The sequence below is a fragment of the Protomyctophum bolini genome (genome assembly GCF_963924005.1).
Source record: "Protomyctophum bolini genome assembly, chromosome: 17".
In the NCBI taxonomy this organism is placed as follows: Eukaryota; Metazoa; Chordata; class Actinopteri; order Myctophiformes; family Myctophidae; genus Protomyctophum; species Protomyctophum bolini.
The window spans coordinates 8747976-8768165 of record NC_137878.1 but is presented as its reverse complement, the minus strand read 5'-3'; the positions used below and the strand labels follow the sequence as shown (position 1 = coordinate 8768165).

The following is a 20190-nucleotide window of genomic DNA, read 5'->3' as shown; positions in this document are numbered from 1 at the left end:
TCAGCGCATGGGGACTATATACAAAGAAATAATACCTGGTATATAAATATATATACCTGGCATTGTGCGCACCTGAGGAGAACGAGGTGGTGTTTCCTGCAGGTTTGAAAGCAGCTCTTGTATAACCTTGGGGTCTTTTATACTGGCATCCATTTCACCTCATTAGGACCCTGGGACTGAGAGACGGCAGAAACAAGGAGAGAGAAATCACTTTGCCGGGGGAGGAGGAGTGCCGTGCGGCTCAGCTAAATTGGTCTCTGGGTTCAGTAGCGGCGAGGACCCCCACCGAGCCGAGCGGAAGAGTATAGGGCCTGGGTTTGGCAGTATAAGGGGAGGCAGGTCCAGGCAGGGCTATAAGGCTGGGAGAGAGGGCCCCCATGCTGAGGACCCCCTCCCCACCTCTGACAAACATGGCAGTGGATAATCTCTCCTCATGGGATTCAGCCCCAGCGCGGTGGGCTCTGGAAGGGAAGAGGCTTCTCTGTCTGTACACACACACACCGCGGTGCAGAGGAACTGATCACGACTTGTGTATTCTTTGCACACGGTGACCGTTTACACATCATCTGAACTGCCAACACACGCGGCTTATGTACTGTACGTTTTTTACACTTTTACCCCCCCCCCCACGTGTGCACACTCACACACACACACACACACGCATTATGATTAACCAATTTTGACCCGAGATCAGATTCTAAAAATGTCTTCCACATCCTGACAGTTTTCTGAAAAAGCTATGTTTCTATGTCAGTCGTTCTTCGATTTTTCAAAAAATAGCAGACCTACAAGCTCGTATAGCGCGCCACCGAGCTTGTATAGATCTATTTTTCAAATAGCTAAAGCATAAACATAATGCCAACACCTAAAAGGGGTTCCCGCCCAGAATGGGTTAAAGCTTTTAAAAAAAGAGCAGGGTCATTCATAAAGGGTCTGGTCTAGTTTGAAATCGTGGATTATCACATTAGAACGCAGAGCACTTGACACTTCATTAATATCATGCAAAATTCATGTGGTCTAAAATAGATGTGGAGTGTGGTCGCAGGTCAGTAAATTAGCTCTCCATTATAGGACGGGTTAACCCATTCTGAACGGGAACCCATTTTGGTGTTGGCATCATGTCGTGCTTTAGCTATTGAAAAATAGCAGATCTACAAGCTCATAGCACGAGCTTGTAGGTCTGCTATTTTTGAAAAATCAAAAGAACGACTTGACATTTTTAGAATCTGATCTCAGGTCAGAATGGGTTAATCAGACCAGTGTGTGTCCAGTGGAAACCTCATACGAATCTGATCTCAGGTCAGAATGGGTTAAGCATTGCGTTGGCAGCAAAGCCATGCAGGAGATCAATGGCCCTTTGCACAAACAACAAAAAAAGGTTCCGAAAGATATTAAAGCCAAACTCTATTGTAAAGAGTCAAACGTATCTCATCTTTAAACGTTTGAGAATATACTGTACATGTGTTTATGCATAAAATACACACACACACACATATCTCTCTATACACACACTTTTAATGGGGGGGATTATGATGATATAAACCTAGTAACGTATAGGTCTTCCCTCACTGATAATGATCAAGTTTAATCAGAGGTAATATCACGTTAGCCAAGTCATGGAGATCGTCGTGATTCATTATTTAGTTGTGAAGATTTCACAGTGCTTTTTTAGTGGCGTAAAAATAAATAGTAATTATGCAGCCCAGTTTAAGACTATTCATACGCACGTTAGAAAGACCTAGAATTATTGGTGACACGACCAGGCAAGGGACAATGTGATTGTTGTGATAAGAGCATGTAGTAAAACCAATGTGAAAAATAAGAACAGCCAAACAGACGATTTTCGCCAAAGACTTTACTTTAAGTCAACATGTAATACAAAAAAAAAAGATGCTAGTGGGAATGCTAGCCAAAGGAATATTTCAAACATGAAAGTCCATATAATCCAACATTTGCCGATTGTGAGGGGTCTTGTACACCGCTACGATGTCTCCATCTTGTAACCGTGTTTTTCGAGCTCCGCTCTGCAGGGGAGAGAAAAGAATGGAACCAAGAAAAATCGAGTCAGTGGAGATGATTACAGGTGGGTGTTTAAGGCGTAAGTACCCTCTGCTATTGATTGGGAAAACCATTAGGAGATGGGAGTGGAAAAATATAATACATTTCCCAAACGCATGCTGGCTATGGATTTCACGATTGCGCAAAGCTGGCGGCGGCTATGCCTGTTAATAATGACGTCTTCTAGAAATTACTTAATTATATAACCCTCATAACATTAAAGCCATCGTAATTGGGCTGAATAAAACAATGGCATAATACTAGTCAGTCGGGTCTCGAGAGTGCAACCATTTTGGTCACGTGCGACAAAACATCTGTGCAACTAGGGCTGGGCGACATGACAATACATCTAGTCTGGGGTGGACGATAGAAAATGTCTATCGTTTATATCACTGTCGCAAAACGGGCTTTACGGCAGTATTTTACGTCACAGCGCTATACAACACGGCACGCTGCTACGTGCCAATACAGAAACAAAAACGTGAAGGGAGACGACAGCGGACGAGATTCAGAGCGGGATAACGTTGAATTCTCAACAAGATGATGGTCAATAAGATGACCAGCCAACACAAGCAGGAGGAAAAAGGGGGAACTTCTGTCGCATGTGGTTTGGGTTTTTAAAAGGCCGACAGGGACCAGACCACAGTAGTTTGGACAGTAGGCCGCTGCCCGGTCGTAACAACGGACTCCCAACACGACAAAACTTATTTTATCACCTGTGTACAACAAAGAAATACAGGAGTCCGTTTTTGAGAGCAGCAAAAGCAGGGTTGAGTGGAGTAACATTGACTTTAGTGCTCAGGAAAAAAAAACAGACACAGGCTTTTGCCTCAGAAGGAGACAACTGCTGCCATTGCCAAGCACACATGCAAAGACATGGAATTCAATCTACATGGTCGAAAAACATGGCTTTTGGGAGTTGGTGCAACACTCGATCCTAGTTCTAAAGCCTGTGAACTTGTAGATAGGCACTTTTCAGCATTAGGGTTATGGCCGTTCTGAAATGTTGACCTCCTCTGAAGTATAGTAATACAAAGGTGTGTGTGTTTGTATTTAGTAGGGCTGCAACTAACGATTGTTTTCATTGTCGATTAATCGGATTATGGCAATTATTTAGCTTGGCACATTATAAATTTGATTTTATGTTCTAACAAAGACATTAAAGATTAGGCTGCTATTCAATGTCACATATATGATAAACATACATGTTGCACATATATTTCCTTTCAGTCTATTTGCTGTGTGTCGGCTAGGTCGGGAGGTAACAGGGTGCACGGCCCAAAACATTTGGGAAGCGCTGCCCTATAGTACTCGGGGCTTGACATTAACTTTTTATTAGTTGTCCCGGACAACAGGACAAGCCTTAATGTCAAGCCCTGCAGTGGAGCATATTTTGGGGGGGATGGATTGGTCTTGGAGTAGTGTTAGCTGCTGCTCTGGCGTTTTAAGACTCTCTCAAGGTTCTAAATAAAATAAATATATAGCACGCTACCGGCTTTTTTTGTTGAGTATATAATTTCAAAATGCTTTTCCACGTGGCAGTTTTATATAAACTATTCATTCATTGTACCAAAAAGAATGCTATATCGTGATCGGAAAATATGAGATTTCGGTCATATGGGGCGATATGACCGAAATCTCATATTTTCGGCCCTATGAGCCCTATGAGTAACTAAACATTTTCATTGGTCGCACCAGTACATTTACCAGGTATGGCGGTGTAGTGTATGCGTGTGTAGCTCACCCCTCCCGCACTGAAAAGAATACGGTGCGTGTCATATGTGAAACCAAGCCTGATACGCCTCCTCAAGTGAACACACATGGGTAATTCAAAATGTGTACAGTATTCAATGCACCGTGTGTGTGTGTGTGTGTGTGTGTGAAAGCACACCATGAGACCAGAAGGGCATAGAAGAGCACCTTTATGCTCATTGGCTAAAGCTGCCGTTGTTTATACTAATGCCTTTTACTCCAAATTCGTCTCAATATTTGCCATTGACAATGAACGGAGAAATGACTTCAGAATTCCGCTAAATATGGCGTAAATTTTCATCAAAACATTAAACGCCATTGAAATTGAAGGGGAAATTTACGTCATATGTAAACGAGCAAACAACCAACCAATCACAGGCATTCTGATTGCCCAGTATGAGATGATGCATGATGATAAGATCTGATAATTCCACTAAATACACGTTACACGCCATTGAAGGGAAAACTTACGTCATATGTAAACGAGCAAATGGGCTAACCAACACATGTCGGTGGGAGCGCTTGGCCAATAAGGGACCACCTTATGTAGCGATGACAAATGTCCGCTAACAAATTGATGCATGATGACAAGAGCGCCCCTCATTTCACACGGGTGTGATTTATTTTGCCACAATTCAACACAAAGAAAACCAAGGATTTTCTTCTTTGCTGAAATGCCATGACAAACTGCTACTAAAACCTTCAAGAATGTATGTCAAAAAAAAAGATGATCCGTCATCATTGTGCAAGGTATTCAGAGTTCCAGACGACAGACAGCTACGATTTGTTTTGAGTTACCTGAGTTGATTTGAGAAATCATCCTCTACGTTATCGTCATCCCAATTATCCTCCCACACGTGGGCATCCTCGTCTTCCTCCAGCCCGGTCCAATCTGAAAATAGAACAAAAACAAACCTGCAATTAAAAACCATTTCACTACAATCAGCCAACAATCAGTCCAGCAGCAAGTCTGCGACATTATGTGTGTACATAATATGCGCGTGGATGGATGCAACGACTGGCGAATACACGTCCCTCGTACGACGGTGTCTCGCGTCCAAAATAGCAGATCTACAAGCACACAGCGAGTCACATTTGCGACGTGTTGTGGGTTTGTAGATCGGCTATTTTCGTTTGCTTGCCTGCCGAGTCCGCTACACTACAGGCTAGTTGGGAGCAGTAACAGAACTAGCACGGACGTTACAGACAAGAGATTCATTCACGACAGTTACATAAACACAAACACGATTATGGGGGGGGAGAAAAATAACGTTTCTCTAGAGTCGGACATTGAAAAACGGAGCTTTTACTGTCAGTTAAGCAACTATAGCAAGCTTGCTAACTAATGCTAACGTTAGCATAGCAAGGCTAGCTGAGTCACTCACTGCTGTTAGGCCCTTTCATACACTTTTATCAAAACGAAATTAATCAAACTACTTTCTCCACGATGAGTTAGCTACTTACCCTCGGCTGGGAATTCCTCGAACTCATCATCCTCCTCTAATAGTCCCAGGTCCACTGGCTGTTTCTTGTCTGTCATGTTCGTTCGTCGGTTGTTTGTTTTTCTCCGCCTGACTGTGTGTGTGTGTGTGTGCTGCTGCAAACAGTGCTGTCTGTCAACCACAATGAATTGCTTGCCCGAGTACCGACCAAGGGCTTGTGGGATACCGATGCGCTTCAAGGGAGGACTGTTTGCGCAGGAAAACGCAGAAGGTATTATGTTAAACCAGTGGTTTTAAAACTCTTTCATATCAAACAAGGACCATTATTTTAGTTGGCATTTGAGCCAACAAACACCTAGGCTCTCAGACCCAAAATTAAGAATATTGTGTTATCGTTGGATAAGATTTTGGTACCATAGATATTAGATAGGAGAGATAATGTTGATAAAAAAATACATTTTCTAATTGTGTAGACTTCTTGTAAATAATGTATGAACGAATGCAGATGTTTAACAATTATTTAACTCTTGAGAGCGTAAAATGATCATTTTACACTGTCAAGCATTAACGATCTATAAGGGTCCATTTGGTTACCAACTCTGCATCATCAACTCTGCAGTGGTCTAGTGGGGACCACCTGGAACCCCCTCAAGGACCACTGGTGGTCCCCACTAGACCACTGGTTGAAAACCACTGTGTTGTCTGCAATGAATACAAGTCTGGTGAGCAATGAATATATAGATATTGAACCAATGTAGTCCTCCTAATCTATGTCTGACTGGGTGGGATGACATGATGGAAATGTTGGTAGCCTATGTACGTTGTGCTGCATGCCTGCATCTGTTCATGCAGTTAGTGACATTTCACGGTCTGGTAGGTGAAGCATAGTTTTCTTATTAGGTTTACCAAAAAGCATATGTTTGCTTGTTTTCATTTTTTTAATGTGGTTTGATATGCTCTCTCTCTCTCTCTCTCTCTCTCTCTCTCTCGTCCACAGACACACACACACATGCACGCATGCACACGCGCGCACGCACATACACACGCACACACACACACACACAGACAGACACACAGACACAGACACACACAGACAGACACACACACACACACACACACACACACACACACACACACACACACACACACACACACACACACATGCCTGGAGAACAAAAGCTTTGTGCTTTCCCCCCCCCCCCCCCCCACCCTCAAAACATATGCATTCAAAGTCAGTCAAATTTCGGCACAGATTTTTCATTTAGGAACAAAATGCACATTGTGAACCATGTGGCCTGTTCCAATAATGAAGCGGCAGCCACAGCTTAGGATGTAGTTTAGATAAATGAGAGTGCACATTTACCACAAAACCACTCGTGCCACAATGAAAATTGCCCTGCAGCTGTCATATGTTGACAGACGGACTAAACCTCAACTTAGACTAGCTGTGCACTTATTCTATTTTCAAATTATTTTGTAATCATCCTAAGCCCTTACACATGACAATGCCACAACATTCAGAGGAGCAAAGGGAACAGGAGAGAGAGAGAGAGAGAGAGAGAGAGAGAGAGAGAGACGTATGCGTAATGCTACTGTATGAGTTTTCTGAAACAACCTCATGTCAATTATGATGTGGAAATGCATGTGTAAAACACATGGGTTGTTGGTTTTGAAAGAGCAATCAAACAGGAGATGGAGACTCCACACGTGTTGTTGTTAGACTCTCATAGTTTCTCATGCAAGAATATATAGAAACAATGTTACGACCTGGGGGAAAAAAGGGCTCCTCTGTTGGTGAGAGATCTGCAGCTCTGGAATTAAGGCTGCATCATTTCACGAAATTCTGTTATTATTTGCAGCAAACGTGATACCAAAGTAATAGAAGGAAGGCATGGCATTCTGCCTGACAGGTTAATAACCTTTCTTTCATCCTGCGGTTTGGCTTTTTTGATTGGAAATGGATGCCTTGCCCGGGGGCCAAATAAGTCAGCAAACGATATAAGATATTTGCATTTTCACGCAAAGTGTCTGTCAACAAGCTCAAGAGAGACAATGCTGTCATTGCAGGGTTGGTCACATTCCAGCATAGGGCCATAGGCTATAAAAACGACAGGAGCAATCAACTCGCCCGATTTCATTCACACGCACGCCTCTCATTGTGTGAACTCTGGTTCTGAATGACTGGCTGTCTATAGGCGTTGTGTCGAGGACGTGCCCCCCTCCCCTCCCCCCCCCCCCCTCCCCTCTCCCCCAGGGCCGTGCACGGCTTTATTCTGGTGCCCCGCCACCACCGCGTGCGTCGTCATGCAGTCTGATGCACAGGTGAAGGCCTGGGAAGTGCCTCCTGTATAACGTCCACCCTGCAGCATACCTGAGACTGCTGTTACATTGTGGCGCCTGAAGTCTCTCTCTGCTCGGGAGAGGAGGAGGAGGAGGAGGTAGAATGGAGATATGGAGGGGGGGTGGAGGGGCTATTAAACATTACCCCCCCCCCACCCCCCCCACCCCAGACAGACTCCACGTCTTCTCTCCAAGTGGCTGCGTCACATTTCTGTCCTTTCATAATAGAGCCCTCTGGGATATAGCCGGCAGCCCCAATAATATGCACAGAGAGAGAGAGAGAGACAGACAGGTATAGAGAGACAGAGGGGAGACAGATAGAGGAAGACTCCATGAGCCAAGCCTGCCCGGCCAGTCTGATAGTCTGCCATAGTCTCCCCCCTCCCCCACCTCGCTCTTTATCACAGGCCCAGATCGAGATATGCCCTTTAGGCAGTGAACAGTGAGAGGTGGGTGTATGTAAGCGAGTGGAGGTCGGAGAAGGAGATAGACAAGTGTTTGTGTGTGTGTGTGTGTGTGTGTGTGTGTGTGTGTGTGTGTGTGTGTGTGTGTGTGTGACTGTGTGTGTGTGACTGTGTGTGTGTGTGTGTGTACGTGTGGGTGTGCACGCGCCGCGTGCGTATATGTGCGTGCATGTCGTGCCTGAGTGCATGTGTGTAGGCCTATACCCTAGTGACTTCTAGTCCCACTACAACCCCACCACCACCACCCCTCCTCTACACCAAAGAGTGAGAGAGAGGCAACCCCTATACCCCGGGCCGGGTCCCCCTCCTCACCCCCGCCGAGATAATGGACAAAATGAGACCTCTTCTCTTTCCGCAGCCAGGGGAAAGTGGCAATGCACAGTATAACACAGCAGCGTCCTGTCTGCAGTGCTGTCTGGTCCTTTACCTGGGCTTATACTGGGGGGGGAAGGGGGGGGGCGTACTTTTGTCTAGATGTCAACCACCAATCCACCCCATGGCCGATCCTTTCAGCAGGCACACACTGCCACCATACATTGTCACCGTTCCTATATGGAACATCTCAAAATTCGCCGTGTGAACGAATGCCTTATATAGAAACGACCCGTGCATGGCTTATATAGCTTTTGTGGCCCCATGTTGTGCACCGCATGTGCCGTGGAAGTGTGCAATGGAATTATTGTCTGAAATCTGTTTTCATTCGCTTTGCGTTTGTGAGGAACGTGTCGCGTCGAGATAAGCACGATAATATAATGATAGAAAAAAAAAAGATCTTACATATTGAGCTAAAAAACAAAAGCCTTTGTTTAGATAGATATACAAGTAAAGTGATCATCGTGGATTAAGGGGACATAACTAGCCAATTAACGAGGCAAATCCCTGAAAAACATGTGAGCTTTTGCTCCGAGGAAATCTGCAGGGGACCGATCTGTTTCCAGGATATGTCTGTCAAGAAGCTGTATTAAATTTAATCCCGGCCAGTCAGTGAGTCTAGGTCATTGTGTGTTGTATGGGTAACTCTGTCTCTTGATTAAAAAAAAAGGAGAAAAAAAGAAAGAAAGAAACGTACATCCAATGGAGAACAGGAAATTATCAAATTCGTACAGAAACTTGATAATTCAAGTCAAATGAAAACCCCACATAACCATCAAACATTTTTTTTTATGAACAAAAGGGGGATATCTTTTCCCCCTGCACTCTTTATTCTGTGTCATGTGTCCCCCGTTTCGGCGGTGCGGCCGAGGCTCATTCATTCAGATGTCTGTCATGAAGAATTTAAGTTTCATATTTTCCCCCCCTCTGTCCGTCTTGAAAAGCCCTGTCATCTCAGGCTTGAGGTATACAGTTTGCCAAGAGGGCCCTAATGGTCCTTTATGACAGTACAATCTGATGCCTGTCCCAGGCTATAGCCCCCCCAAGGTAATCCTGTCCACCTCTAGCGGCTTATAGCCCTGCTCGGGCTTAAGTTGCATATTTTGTTTTTATCAGGACACCGCTGATAAATGCTATCAGCGGGGCAGAAATGAAATATGGGGGGTCTAGCAGCTCCCTCTGTCCAGAAACGGAGCGAGTATCCTGCGTGAACCCCCGACCCATTGGAATCTATATAGACCAGAGGAACAATGACAGCACTATAAGTGAATCTCAACTGTTTAAAGTGTAAAGTATATAGAATAAAAAGTGTCACAACATAGGGGGCAATGGACAAATATTACTTGTGTGGGGCCTTTACCGTTATATATCAATTTCTAGCACCCACGTGGTGGAAATGTAATTTAATGCTAACATAACTTCTACGTACAGTAGGCTATGCTTTACACACTGACAGCACTGGTGGTAGACACTCTACTTTGCATAAATACATCATAATTCTGTATCACATTTTTTTAGTAGCTGTGGTTTCAGACCTTTAAACTATCATTCAATAAAACTCTAAATTACAAGCTACTTCCAGCAATCTGCCAATATTACACTGCCTCATGCATCTACATGCACTGCTATGGCATAGGCCTATATTGTCTGCTCAAAAAGCACTCACACACACTCTCACCATAGGTGATAACCCCCTCTATTGAAAAGCACTCTTATTGAAAGTGCCTATTATCCACAAAAGCATATCCTCATGCCGACATCAACTCATTAGCTTAAGCTTCCCTCTGTGTAAAATCACGGTTAATTTCTTTGGCAATAATACGTGGTCGATCGGTGGGGGAAAATTCATCCAAATGCAATGGAAATAAATAATGGAAGTGTACTATGTGTAATGCGACGCATCACGTTCACGATGTTCAATTACGTACAAGTAGAAACTCATATATATTATATTATTTACAAATTGAGGTCTTGTGAAATGAAGAACTTTGATTGATAATTATCGATAGTATTCTTCCAATGCCATCATCTTCATGTATAGGACTCTTCACGTGTATAGGCCCATCCTTCACATTATACGGTAAAACGATACATGTTTTCTTTGGTCTGTGCTGCCCAGCGAGGCCTCGCTGATTCAGTGCCTGAAGTGCATCTATTGTGCTGTGATGTGTCTCAGGATCGGTAACACAATGGGCCTTTGTGAGTGATGACATATGGTGCATGTCTACAGAGAAACACCATGGCTATACCTGGCTATAGGCTATGTCAAAATACGTTTGTATTAAGAACAGGTTATCAATGATTATATAATAGGTATACAGTATACATTTTGTGTGAAATGACTCGTGTCTTTTACCTATAGTGGATCTCTTCTCCACTAGTCCCTTCCTAACATTTTAGTCTAGTTTTTATTTGTTGACGACATCGTCAATATATTTAGTCTTAGTACATACTGGGACCCTGACGAGTGCCTTGGACCCCCTTTTTTATCTTCATATTTAGTCATAGTACTTAGTCATCATCATAGCTTAGTTTTCATTTAGTTTCCATGTAGTTTTCGTCGGTGGAAAAAGGTAGTCGACGAACATTTTCCGTCGTGGTTTCAGTCGACAAAATCAACACTGCCACTGTATGTTTGTCAGTGTGTGTGTGTGAATGGGTGAACGCAACACATACATTACACACTTCATAATGCACAGGGTCACAATGTACAATGTCTGTTGCATCCAGCAGTATATATAGCCTATACCCATTCGTTCTTTCTCTCTCTTCCTTTTTGGCTGTTTTCGGTGAATGTCTCTCTCTCTCTCTCTCTCTTCGACACAGATAGACAGACACACCTCTCCCTGTACTTATAGTCATGGCATGTCAGAGAGTGTGTGATGTTTCACAGCAGGGGGGGAATTTGGTGAGTGATTGACAAGCCCCGCGCTTTGCTCTGGTCTGACACCCACCACCACCAGCAGCCTCTTCTCATCTGTCATCTGTGTGTGTGTGTGTGTGTGTGTGTGGGGAGATGGAAATGAGCTTGCGAGTGACACAACATGCCAGAAGAGACCGTGACAGCTCACCTCCCCACATTGGCCCTGCAATCAGTTTGCACACCTCGCGAAACCCCCAACGATAATTACCACATTTTCCAACTTTCAGATGAGCATTGATTTTAAAAAAGCAGATCGAGGTTTGCTCTGCTGTTTTATAGCTGCATGCGGCGTGGGAAAACCTGTGTGTCCGTTTGGGCTCAAGTTCACACACACCAATGCGTGATCACCCTTAGAGGACAAATGAGTGACCAAGTATACTATTGGATAAACCATAGCTTATATTTGTGAGATGCCTGATGTGTTCCGAATTCAGAATGACACACGACACCTACGGGACATTGATCCGACTCTGAACGTATAGCGTAATCCAACTCTCTCTGTTGTTGATTTGGGGTATAATCGTCAACCCACTAACTCTCCACAATTTGGCCATTTTTCTCCCTCTATGAGGAATTCCATAGGCCCTAATCCCCAACATGTGGCTGTCCCTAGCCCCGGAAATGTCTGTGATTGGTCTGATTGATAAATGAAGCCCTCCTTATGCTTTTGGGGGTCGGTTCGGAGGGGCCTCAGTGGGTCTGGACTTTGTCCAGGAAACCATGGAACAGCCACTTATTAAGTAGTTAGACCCTCAGAACGAGGCCACAGACAGCGACCACCGGTGGTCACCTGGACTTGCGTTTAACTTTGGCATCCCACATTCATTCGGTTTTTGGGGGCCGGACCATATACGCGTTGAACAGGATACAAACTCTTCTCTTCTCTAGGGGTCAAGGGGTTGAGTGTTTGTTCAGCTTGGTCATTAATACAGGTGTAATTATAAGTATTTCATCAACACAGCCGGACAACTACACATATAGTCGCAGTCGGGTGACTTTCTATGCAGCCCAGTGTGTCTTTGCTCATAAAACAGAGCTATTTGTTCAGTACAGGAGGCATGTTTAATCATGTTGTTTTTTTTTTTCTCGCTCTGATTAGCTTTACTTACCCAGGTGTCAATCTGGATTCCTTTCACAGCTATTGTTATTTGCATTGGGGAAGTTAACAATAAAACAGGGGAGGAAAGTACGCAAGACTAAACACTGAATATCCCCCATCGGTAAAGTCATTACCATTCTATAATTGTTTTCTTCTCCCCCAGTGAATTCCTACACTGATGGGCTCCATTTCTGTTGTTCACAATCGATTAAAGAAAAAGTTTCAAATTGCAGAAAGAGGCAAATAAACTTCTTAAATTAAGCGGAGAGGAAAAGGCAGCGACAGGGCTCAGATCTGCATGACCGTTTCGGCAATGCTTTGCATGGGCCAAACCGCTCCCGAATTGAGTTCTCTCTCTCTCAGATTGCATTCAGGGAAGAAGGAAACGGTTAAGGCATTTATATGATTAATTACTTGGGCCAGATTGTGTGCACAAACCATTAGTGACGTAGACGCAAATCCACCTACCATCGCCAAACACCACATTTCCCACACACTAGCAGCTTAAAATTCTTTAAAAAAGAAAAAACGGGTCGGTCTGCATTGTCGACACAGCTAAAGTCCTGAGTCTTCATTCAACTATATGAGAGTGTAGAAACGGACCCAAAAGAGTCGTCCTAAGCAGCTTTGGGCACGAAACCAAGGATAATTTTCTCGAGTAGGATGGCCACATAGGCAAGGCTTATAAGCCTCTCAGCCAATGATATGTGTGGCCCTCGGGCTCTCTAGCTATGAGCAAAGAACCCTGGGTCTAGAGACTCAGAGCCCAGACGAAACACAAGGAGGTGAAAGGGAAAGTGGTGATTTGTCATTAAGGTGGTTGTCAAAAGCTATACGTGTTAACGGTCTAATTCATTCTTATTATAATTCCACCGTTCTCCGATGACGCCACAGATACATTGCCTCTGGGTTTTTATAGTGTGCATGTTTACGGGAACCCATTTTGGTGTTCTCATGTTATGCTTTAGCTATTGAAAAATAGCAGATCTACAAGCTCGTAGCGCGCCACCGAGTGGCGCGCTACGAGCTTGTAGGTCTGCTATTTTTGAAAAATCGAAGAACGACTGACACTTTTAGAATCTGATCTCAGGTCAGAATGGGTTAATCAGACCAGCGTGTGTCCAGTGGAAACCACGTATTAATCTGATCTCAGGTCAGAATGGGTTAACTATAAGACATACACTAATGACCTGGGGTGTAACGATACTTTTTAACAGCGATACGATACGCATCACGACACATGGTTGACGATATACGATACATGGACGATGTTGGTTCATTATGGCGATACGATATGATACGATTCAAAGATTTGTAACTAATTAGAAAATTCATTATGTATGTGTGAAACTTGTGGATATATTGCAGGGTTTTTTTCTTTTTCTATATCAAAGTTTCTTTATTCATTTTTCAAGTCACATACTGTATGAGTCAAAAATAGCATACAAGAATTGTTGACGTTTTTTACCCCTCCCTCCCCCCAGAGTTACCGCTCTGAAAGAGCGCAGTCGGTAGTGCTGTCGACTCACAGCTATAGAAGGTCCTGAGTTCGATTCCGCTGAGGACACTGCAGGGAGCCGTGTTCCCTCCTCCGCGTCATCAGTGCCCATATACCCGAGGCGGGGGGTTGGCGAAAGGGCCTTTCTGTGTGGAGTTTGCATGTTCTCCCCGTGTCCCCTAGGGTTCACAAAAAGCATGCAGTAATCCTGGTCTCTATAGAGCGTCACAGTCCCACCCCCTCGAGAGACCCGGAAAAGAAATCCCCGTTAATTTTCCTCACAGACTTTTCAGAAAGTATTTATTTAAAGACGTTTACGACGCGGACAAAGCCAACTCTTGTCGTGACAAATCATGACAACAAACACAGTTTTTCCGGTCTGAACAAATAATTAGAAAAAAGAAGAAAACGACAGGTTACAACACTTTTTTTGTTGTTTTTCTTCTTTGTAATTATTTGTTTGGTCCAAAATATTGTGTTTGTTGTCATGATTTGAATAAATACGTTTTGAAATGTCTATGGGAAAAATGCATTGGGAACTATTTCCTGGGCCTGGCGTCGTCATGAAAGGGGCGGGACTGCGTCGCTCTATACTGCCTCACCCTGGCCAGCCGGGGCGCCTGATGGAGGGGAAAGGAACTGGTCGGAATAAAGTGCTCCTTCCATGCGCTACGTCCGGCCGGGGAAAAGAAGTCCGGCCTGTCAGGTGAAAAGAAGCATGAGGTCAGTCCGTTGCTCTCCCCAGGTTGGCAGAGGCAGTGTAGCGCCCAGGATTACATTAGATAATTAACACTGGGTGAGAAAATGGGATGCAAAACCGTGGGATAAAAATTTAAAGAAAAAGAAAAAAGAAATTTTGCCAATTGCCAATTGCCAAATTGTTGCTTGTAGATTAGCTATTTTGGACAAATGTTCCCCCCCCAGAATAGGCATGCTGCATGCATGGGGTTCAAGTGGTTAATGTGTGTAATTTGTTCGGGTGTTCCACTCAAAGAGATATAGGGGTGGGGGGAGACTTTGTCGATATGTCTGCCAGTTACAGTTAGTGTTGGCCTGGAAAGAATTTGTGAAACACGCTCTCATAAATTGGAATCAAACGTTCAGTTTCTCGAATGGGATGTTGGAAAATTATTTACAGGCAAATAAAGTTGCGTGCGAGACCATTTAAAAAGGGCTGCCTGTTTTCGTGATGCATGTTTCTGCTTAGCAGAAATAATTCTCATTCTGATATATTGAAATGTCAATTGGTGGTTTCTGGTATACAGCGGGCTCTCTTTTTTTTTTTTTAATCCATTGGCTTCGACTGGAAATGTGATTATTTCAATTCATTACAGCTACATTTCTTTCCTCGGGAGGAGGAATGCGATAACATGTTTTTGTGCTTTGTGTGCGTGCGTGAGCTCCCATACTGCACACATTCACGCACCACGCACAACTAAACACACGCACGCACACACACAGATGTGCATCATCACTGCTGATTATCGGTGACCCCGGCTGATTGAACTGGTAAAGGGCATTACAGTTGTGCAGCTGTGGACGGTCCAGCGAGCTAACCCTGGGAAAGCCATAGAATGGTGGCGTGACAGGGATACAGCCATACGCTGACCCCGGCTGACACGCCACTCGCTCTGTAGCACTGTGCCGCACTTGTTCAACAGCGGGAGACAAAAGGAGATGCGGAACTTCCCCGGGCCTCCATTTTGGGGGGTGTTTGGACAACTCTAGGGCCCCCCCCCCGACATGCCCCCCGGGGGCCGCTCAGCTGGGCTTTGAGAGTGAGAGGGGACCATGCAGGAAAAAGGCAAGCCAAAGAACACTGGATGATTAAGAGGCAGACTGGTGTCTGTGTTGGACACACACACAGACACACGTGCATGCCGTGTGTGCGTGTGTGTGTGTGTGTGTGTGTGTGTGTGTGTGTGTAAATGTGTGTTGTGCATAATACAGGGTACACTGTGTGGCTTATGGGCCGTGGGGCTCTATAGGGTCTCCATGACAGGCAGACGGTTTCCATGTGCTTCGTCATTGCATTGAACGACATCGTTGTATATCGTTGAATTTCATATTGTTATGATGTGTTAACCGTATATTCAACCACCTCACGGACGTATCTACGTTGGTGACACAAGATTTTGGAAGCTATATAGCGTGTCTTATAGAGCTTCTGTGCTATTCCTTTACAACAAGCTTACCTTTTTTTATTGACCATGTCCGTGACTTTTATGGACATATAAAGAGAGATAAAGAGTGTTCTACTCTATTATTAGGGCTGAAAGTATACAGAAAGCATATATATATATAAAGTCAAATATTTCAGTATTTTTATGTGAATGCGGTATAACAGTCTCCAACGACGTTTTATAGAACTATGACTCACGGTTTTCTTCCGTTACGTGTTTATGTTGTTGTTCAGTGTTTGGCTACAGCTGTATTCGTGTTGTGTTTTGGTTCAAAAATGGACCTACCTCACCATATATAGAGGACGCCGTTTTAGTGGGTCTACGCACGGGCGCTTGCTTGCTTCATCAGCAAAAGCACGCCATGATGATGGCCACCATGGTAGACGTAAAAACAATTTAATATTCCCATGGCGAAGAAGCACTACTAAACCATCAATGGCTTGCAAATGCTCATGAGCCTATAGCTGCAGCGGAGCCCATGCACGTCCTATAGGCTGTGCTTGTGCAGCCTTTAAGTGTTTCATTTATCGATGTCCAGAGGGACAGTTGCGAAAATGATTTGTGGGGATTATGGCACTGGGGAGAGAGAGGGTCAAGATGCTGAGAGAGAGGGCAGGGAGGTTTACAGTATAGTATATGAAAATAGCCAGAGAGAGAGAGAGAGAGAGAGAGAGAGAGAGAGAGAGAGACAGAGTAGTAAAGGGGGTGAGTCCAACAGTCATCCAAAGTGGTTTCAAGTGGAGGTCAGACAGAGTGGAGAGAGGCTGTGTGTGTGAGACGTGTGTGTGTGTGTGTGTGTGTGTGCAGGGGGGGGTGTACGTACATGTGAACGGGACCCCAGTTTCACCGGATGACAAATCTTCAGGCCAGCCGGACGGGGGCGATTGAGCCAGCTGGTCGTTCGTTCGGTCGGTCGGTCACGCAGCCCCCCCCCCTCCCCCCCCCCCCAATCGGCATGCATGGGTGATTGATGGTGTTGACGTTCTAAAACGTCCGCCGACACACCGAGTGCAGCGCTCGGCTAATGGCGCAGCTTTAGATTGGCCCTGGAGATAGCAGGAAGTGCATGGACCCCGGGATAAATAGGGCACGTTCCCATGCATAAGGGACTTGTCTTGCGGTTCAATCAAAAACTCCGGAATCGGCGTGGGCCCCCCCCCCCCCCCCCCCCCCCGTTCAAGGGGAGCTGCACAGACGTGAGAGTTTTTGTATTATATGTGTGATCGGTTATTATAGGGTTAAAAGGTCGTGGCTTGCATTTGAAACTGTATATCTTCTTCTCCGCTATACACTCTTTTAGCCAATCATACAGTCATAACGATGCATTAATCACACGGTCGTGGTGTATATATATATAGTGAATGATGTTCAGTAATGGTTATGAGTTATAACACACGCCTATATAGCTCTCTGTCTCCTCCCTATAGTCATATCTCTCCTCAAAACACGTGCCGTCGTGCAGTCGTGTAACGCACAGAAAAAGAATGCCGAGGGGGGTCGCCGCGTCATCATTACTGTCAAACCGAGGTCAGAGCCTGCAGTGCTCTCATGTCTACATCGTCTGACCATTACATTTACAGGGTTGGAACGAGGGGGGGGGGGGGGGGGGGGGGTAACGGAACCCTCTTCATCATAGTTTCAGAGTCTATGAATAAACACGCCGCATACACCTTTGATCGAGAGTGAGCGAGCAAGGCCGTCTGAGATCGTGTGGGAGGTATATACTCAGATCTTGACGCACGCAAAAGGGGAAACTCGCGGGGCAGCGTTGCACCAACGTGTAGTACGCCTTAAAGACGGAGTGCCGTGATTTGTTTCCACCCTAATATCATCAGGATTCTTTTTTAAGTGTATACAGTATTTGTTAAAATGTCATTTTTACGGTGACACGCACCACCAGTTCATCAAGTATGCCTGCTTTGCCTGCAGGGTGCGGTGATGGGTGGGGATCCACCTGAACTGAAGCTGCATGCACCCACAGCTGTATGATAAAGGGGGAGGGCTCAGGGGAGGGGATGATGTTGTGATGTCACTATATCACTGTTTTCTTTTTCATTGGCACGTTTGACTGTCAAGGTTCCATCCTCCAGGAAGAAACCCCTAAATACAAAGGGAAGACATCCCTAATTGCACATAACCACACCAAGGGGTCTAAATGAAGTATACTGTCGCCTCATAAACACATGAAAAACTGGAAAAGATACCATTCCATGCAAATGGATGGAGCTCGCGAAGTCTCGCTCTCAAGCTCGCGAAATCTCGCGAGCAATTTTGACACGCGCCCCAGAGACCTTTATATGTCTATGGTGTAAACTCTCCAGAGATGCGATGTCACTTCCTGAGGAGTCCCAGGAAGCATGAATGGTGGTATACAGTGACTCGTCCAATACCAATGAATGAACCAGAATGTTTAACATTTTGAGGAGACTGCATGGCGAGGCAGAGACAGGACAAGGTTGAATGTGTCAAAACATGTTTTCAAAGGGATGGGAACATTCTGGGCCAACAGTGAAAAACAGTTATCTAGGATTGGCTAGAGGAGACCAGAATGTGAGCTGATATGGGAGCCGTGTCAGAGTTTAAAGTGACATGAAAGATATCATAGATGGAACATGACACCATTCACAAACAAACAATAACATAAAGCTATCAGGCCCTTCCTGTAAAGGTACGAGTGTATGTACAGTATATATATAGACAATATTTTAGGGCCAATAAAAAAAGAGCTATACCAAATTTCTCACTCCACACCCCCGGCTGGACTATATTGTTGCTCACACAGCACACCAGACAGGAAATATAAATGGACGAACGAGTGCTAGTGAGTGGAGACCCAGGCTGCCCTGCAGAGCTCAGGGTGTTGTGAGTTCAAACCTGTTGGAAACAGGTTCATTTCGTTTCCATGTTCCAGGGTCCCGCTAAAGCAGTTCTTGACTTTTTCATCTTTCCAATCTCCCACTCCCACACACACGCACGCACACACACACACACACACACACACACACGCACGCACACAGTTGGCCTACCCTCCAGTCTGAAATGCTGTCTAAAGCTCATTGAAATAACTGTATATATCCCCCATTATGTGAGTATATCCACAGCTGTGCATATTTGGACTTGCATTGTGTGCATGGCTGCCCGCACTGATTAAAAGGTTATAAGCCCTCAATCCAATCAAATCAAATCAAATCAAACAGCTATAGTGCATAATGTGAAGTTCATAGTACACAGCACTTTGAATCAACTCTTGAGCGTGTATAACCGCCAGGGGAGGAAAAGGTCGGATTCTCATTATGCTTTTCTTGAGCAAACTTGTCAAATGTCTCCTCATTCATCTCTCCTTATCAAATGTCTCCTCATTCATCTCTCAATATCAAATGTCTCCTCATTCATCTCTATAGTGTGAGGGCAATGGAAACAGGAAACAATGGGCACAGTCGATACAGAAACATACTTTGTGCTATTTAGATATACCTCCGTGAAATGACAGTGTATACACATCAAAAAGCAACACAGCAGACACTAATGTATTATATATATATATTTTGTTTTCCAGAAGCGATTATTTCACAATGGTCTCAATCATTCAGAAATTGCGTTTGTTTTTATATGATTGTCCACTTGGCTCCATTGACTTAAGCGATATTACACGAGAGGGTGTGCGTTACGGTCATTAATGGCACGCCTGCGTTACTGCAAGAACAAGCTGCTAAGAACATATTTTTGTAATGACAGATGAAGCCACTATGAGCACAAATGTTCCAAGAAATATATAGCTATGAGTCTGCTGCGCTCTGGGAGAACAACATGGCTGAATTATTTGTTTTAATTAGATGTTCTATGATGCTGGTTTGAAGCACGGCTAGAAGGCTGTTTCGACCAATCAGATTGCTTCCTCGAAACGACCTGTTGTCTAATCCAATGTATTCCAAAATATGTATTTTGGCGGGCCTTGATGCGGCCTTGACACGTGGTTACAAAATATAGGGGTTAATAATTCCTCAGTGATGACCATTCCTCTATTGGGAGTCCAGTCCATATATATAGCTCCTATACAGG

The 20190-nt window shown here is 44.6% G+C and overlaps 1 protein-coding gene across 1 annotated transcript; it reads right to left on the bottom strand.

The window, feature by feature from the left end:
- Positions 1-1835: 1835 nt before the first annotated feature.
- Positions 1836-5423, bottom strand: sem1 (SEM1 26S proteasome subunit). Its single transcript, XM_080786887.1, has 3 exons — positions 5275-5423; positions 4609-4702; positions 1836-2024 (listed from the first exon to the last, which is right to left on the bottom strand). The coding sequence occupies exons 1-3, from the start codon at positions 5348-5350 to the stop codon at positions 1982-1984; spliced, it is 213 nt and encodes a 70-aa protein (XP_080643013.1). The 5' UTR covers positions 5351-5423; the 3' UTR covers positions 1836-1981.
- Positions 5424-20190: the final 14767 nt, after the last annotated feature.

What these genes read in the sequence shown, in the direction of transcription:
- sem1 (XM_080786887.1), bottom strand. Translation starts at nt 5,350, where the DNA reads ATGACAGACAAGAAACAGCCAGTGGACCTGGGACTATTAGAGGAGGAT. An exon ending in CGAGGAATTCCCAGCCGAGG is followed by an intron (nt 4,703 to 5,274) that starts GTAAGTAGCTAA and finishes TTCTATTTTCAG; the next exon opens with ATTGGACCGGGCTGGAGGAA. An exon ending in GATTTCTCAAATCAACTCAG is followed by an intron (nt 2,025 to 4,608) that starts GTAACTCAAAAC and finishes TCTCCCCTGCAG; the next exon opens with AGCGGAGCTCGAAAAACACG.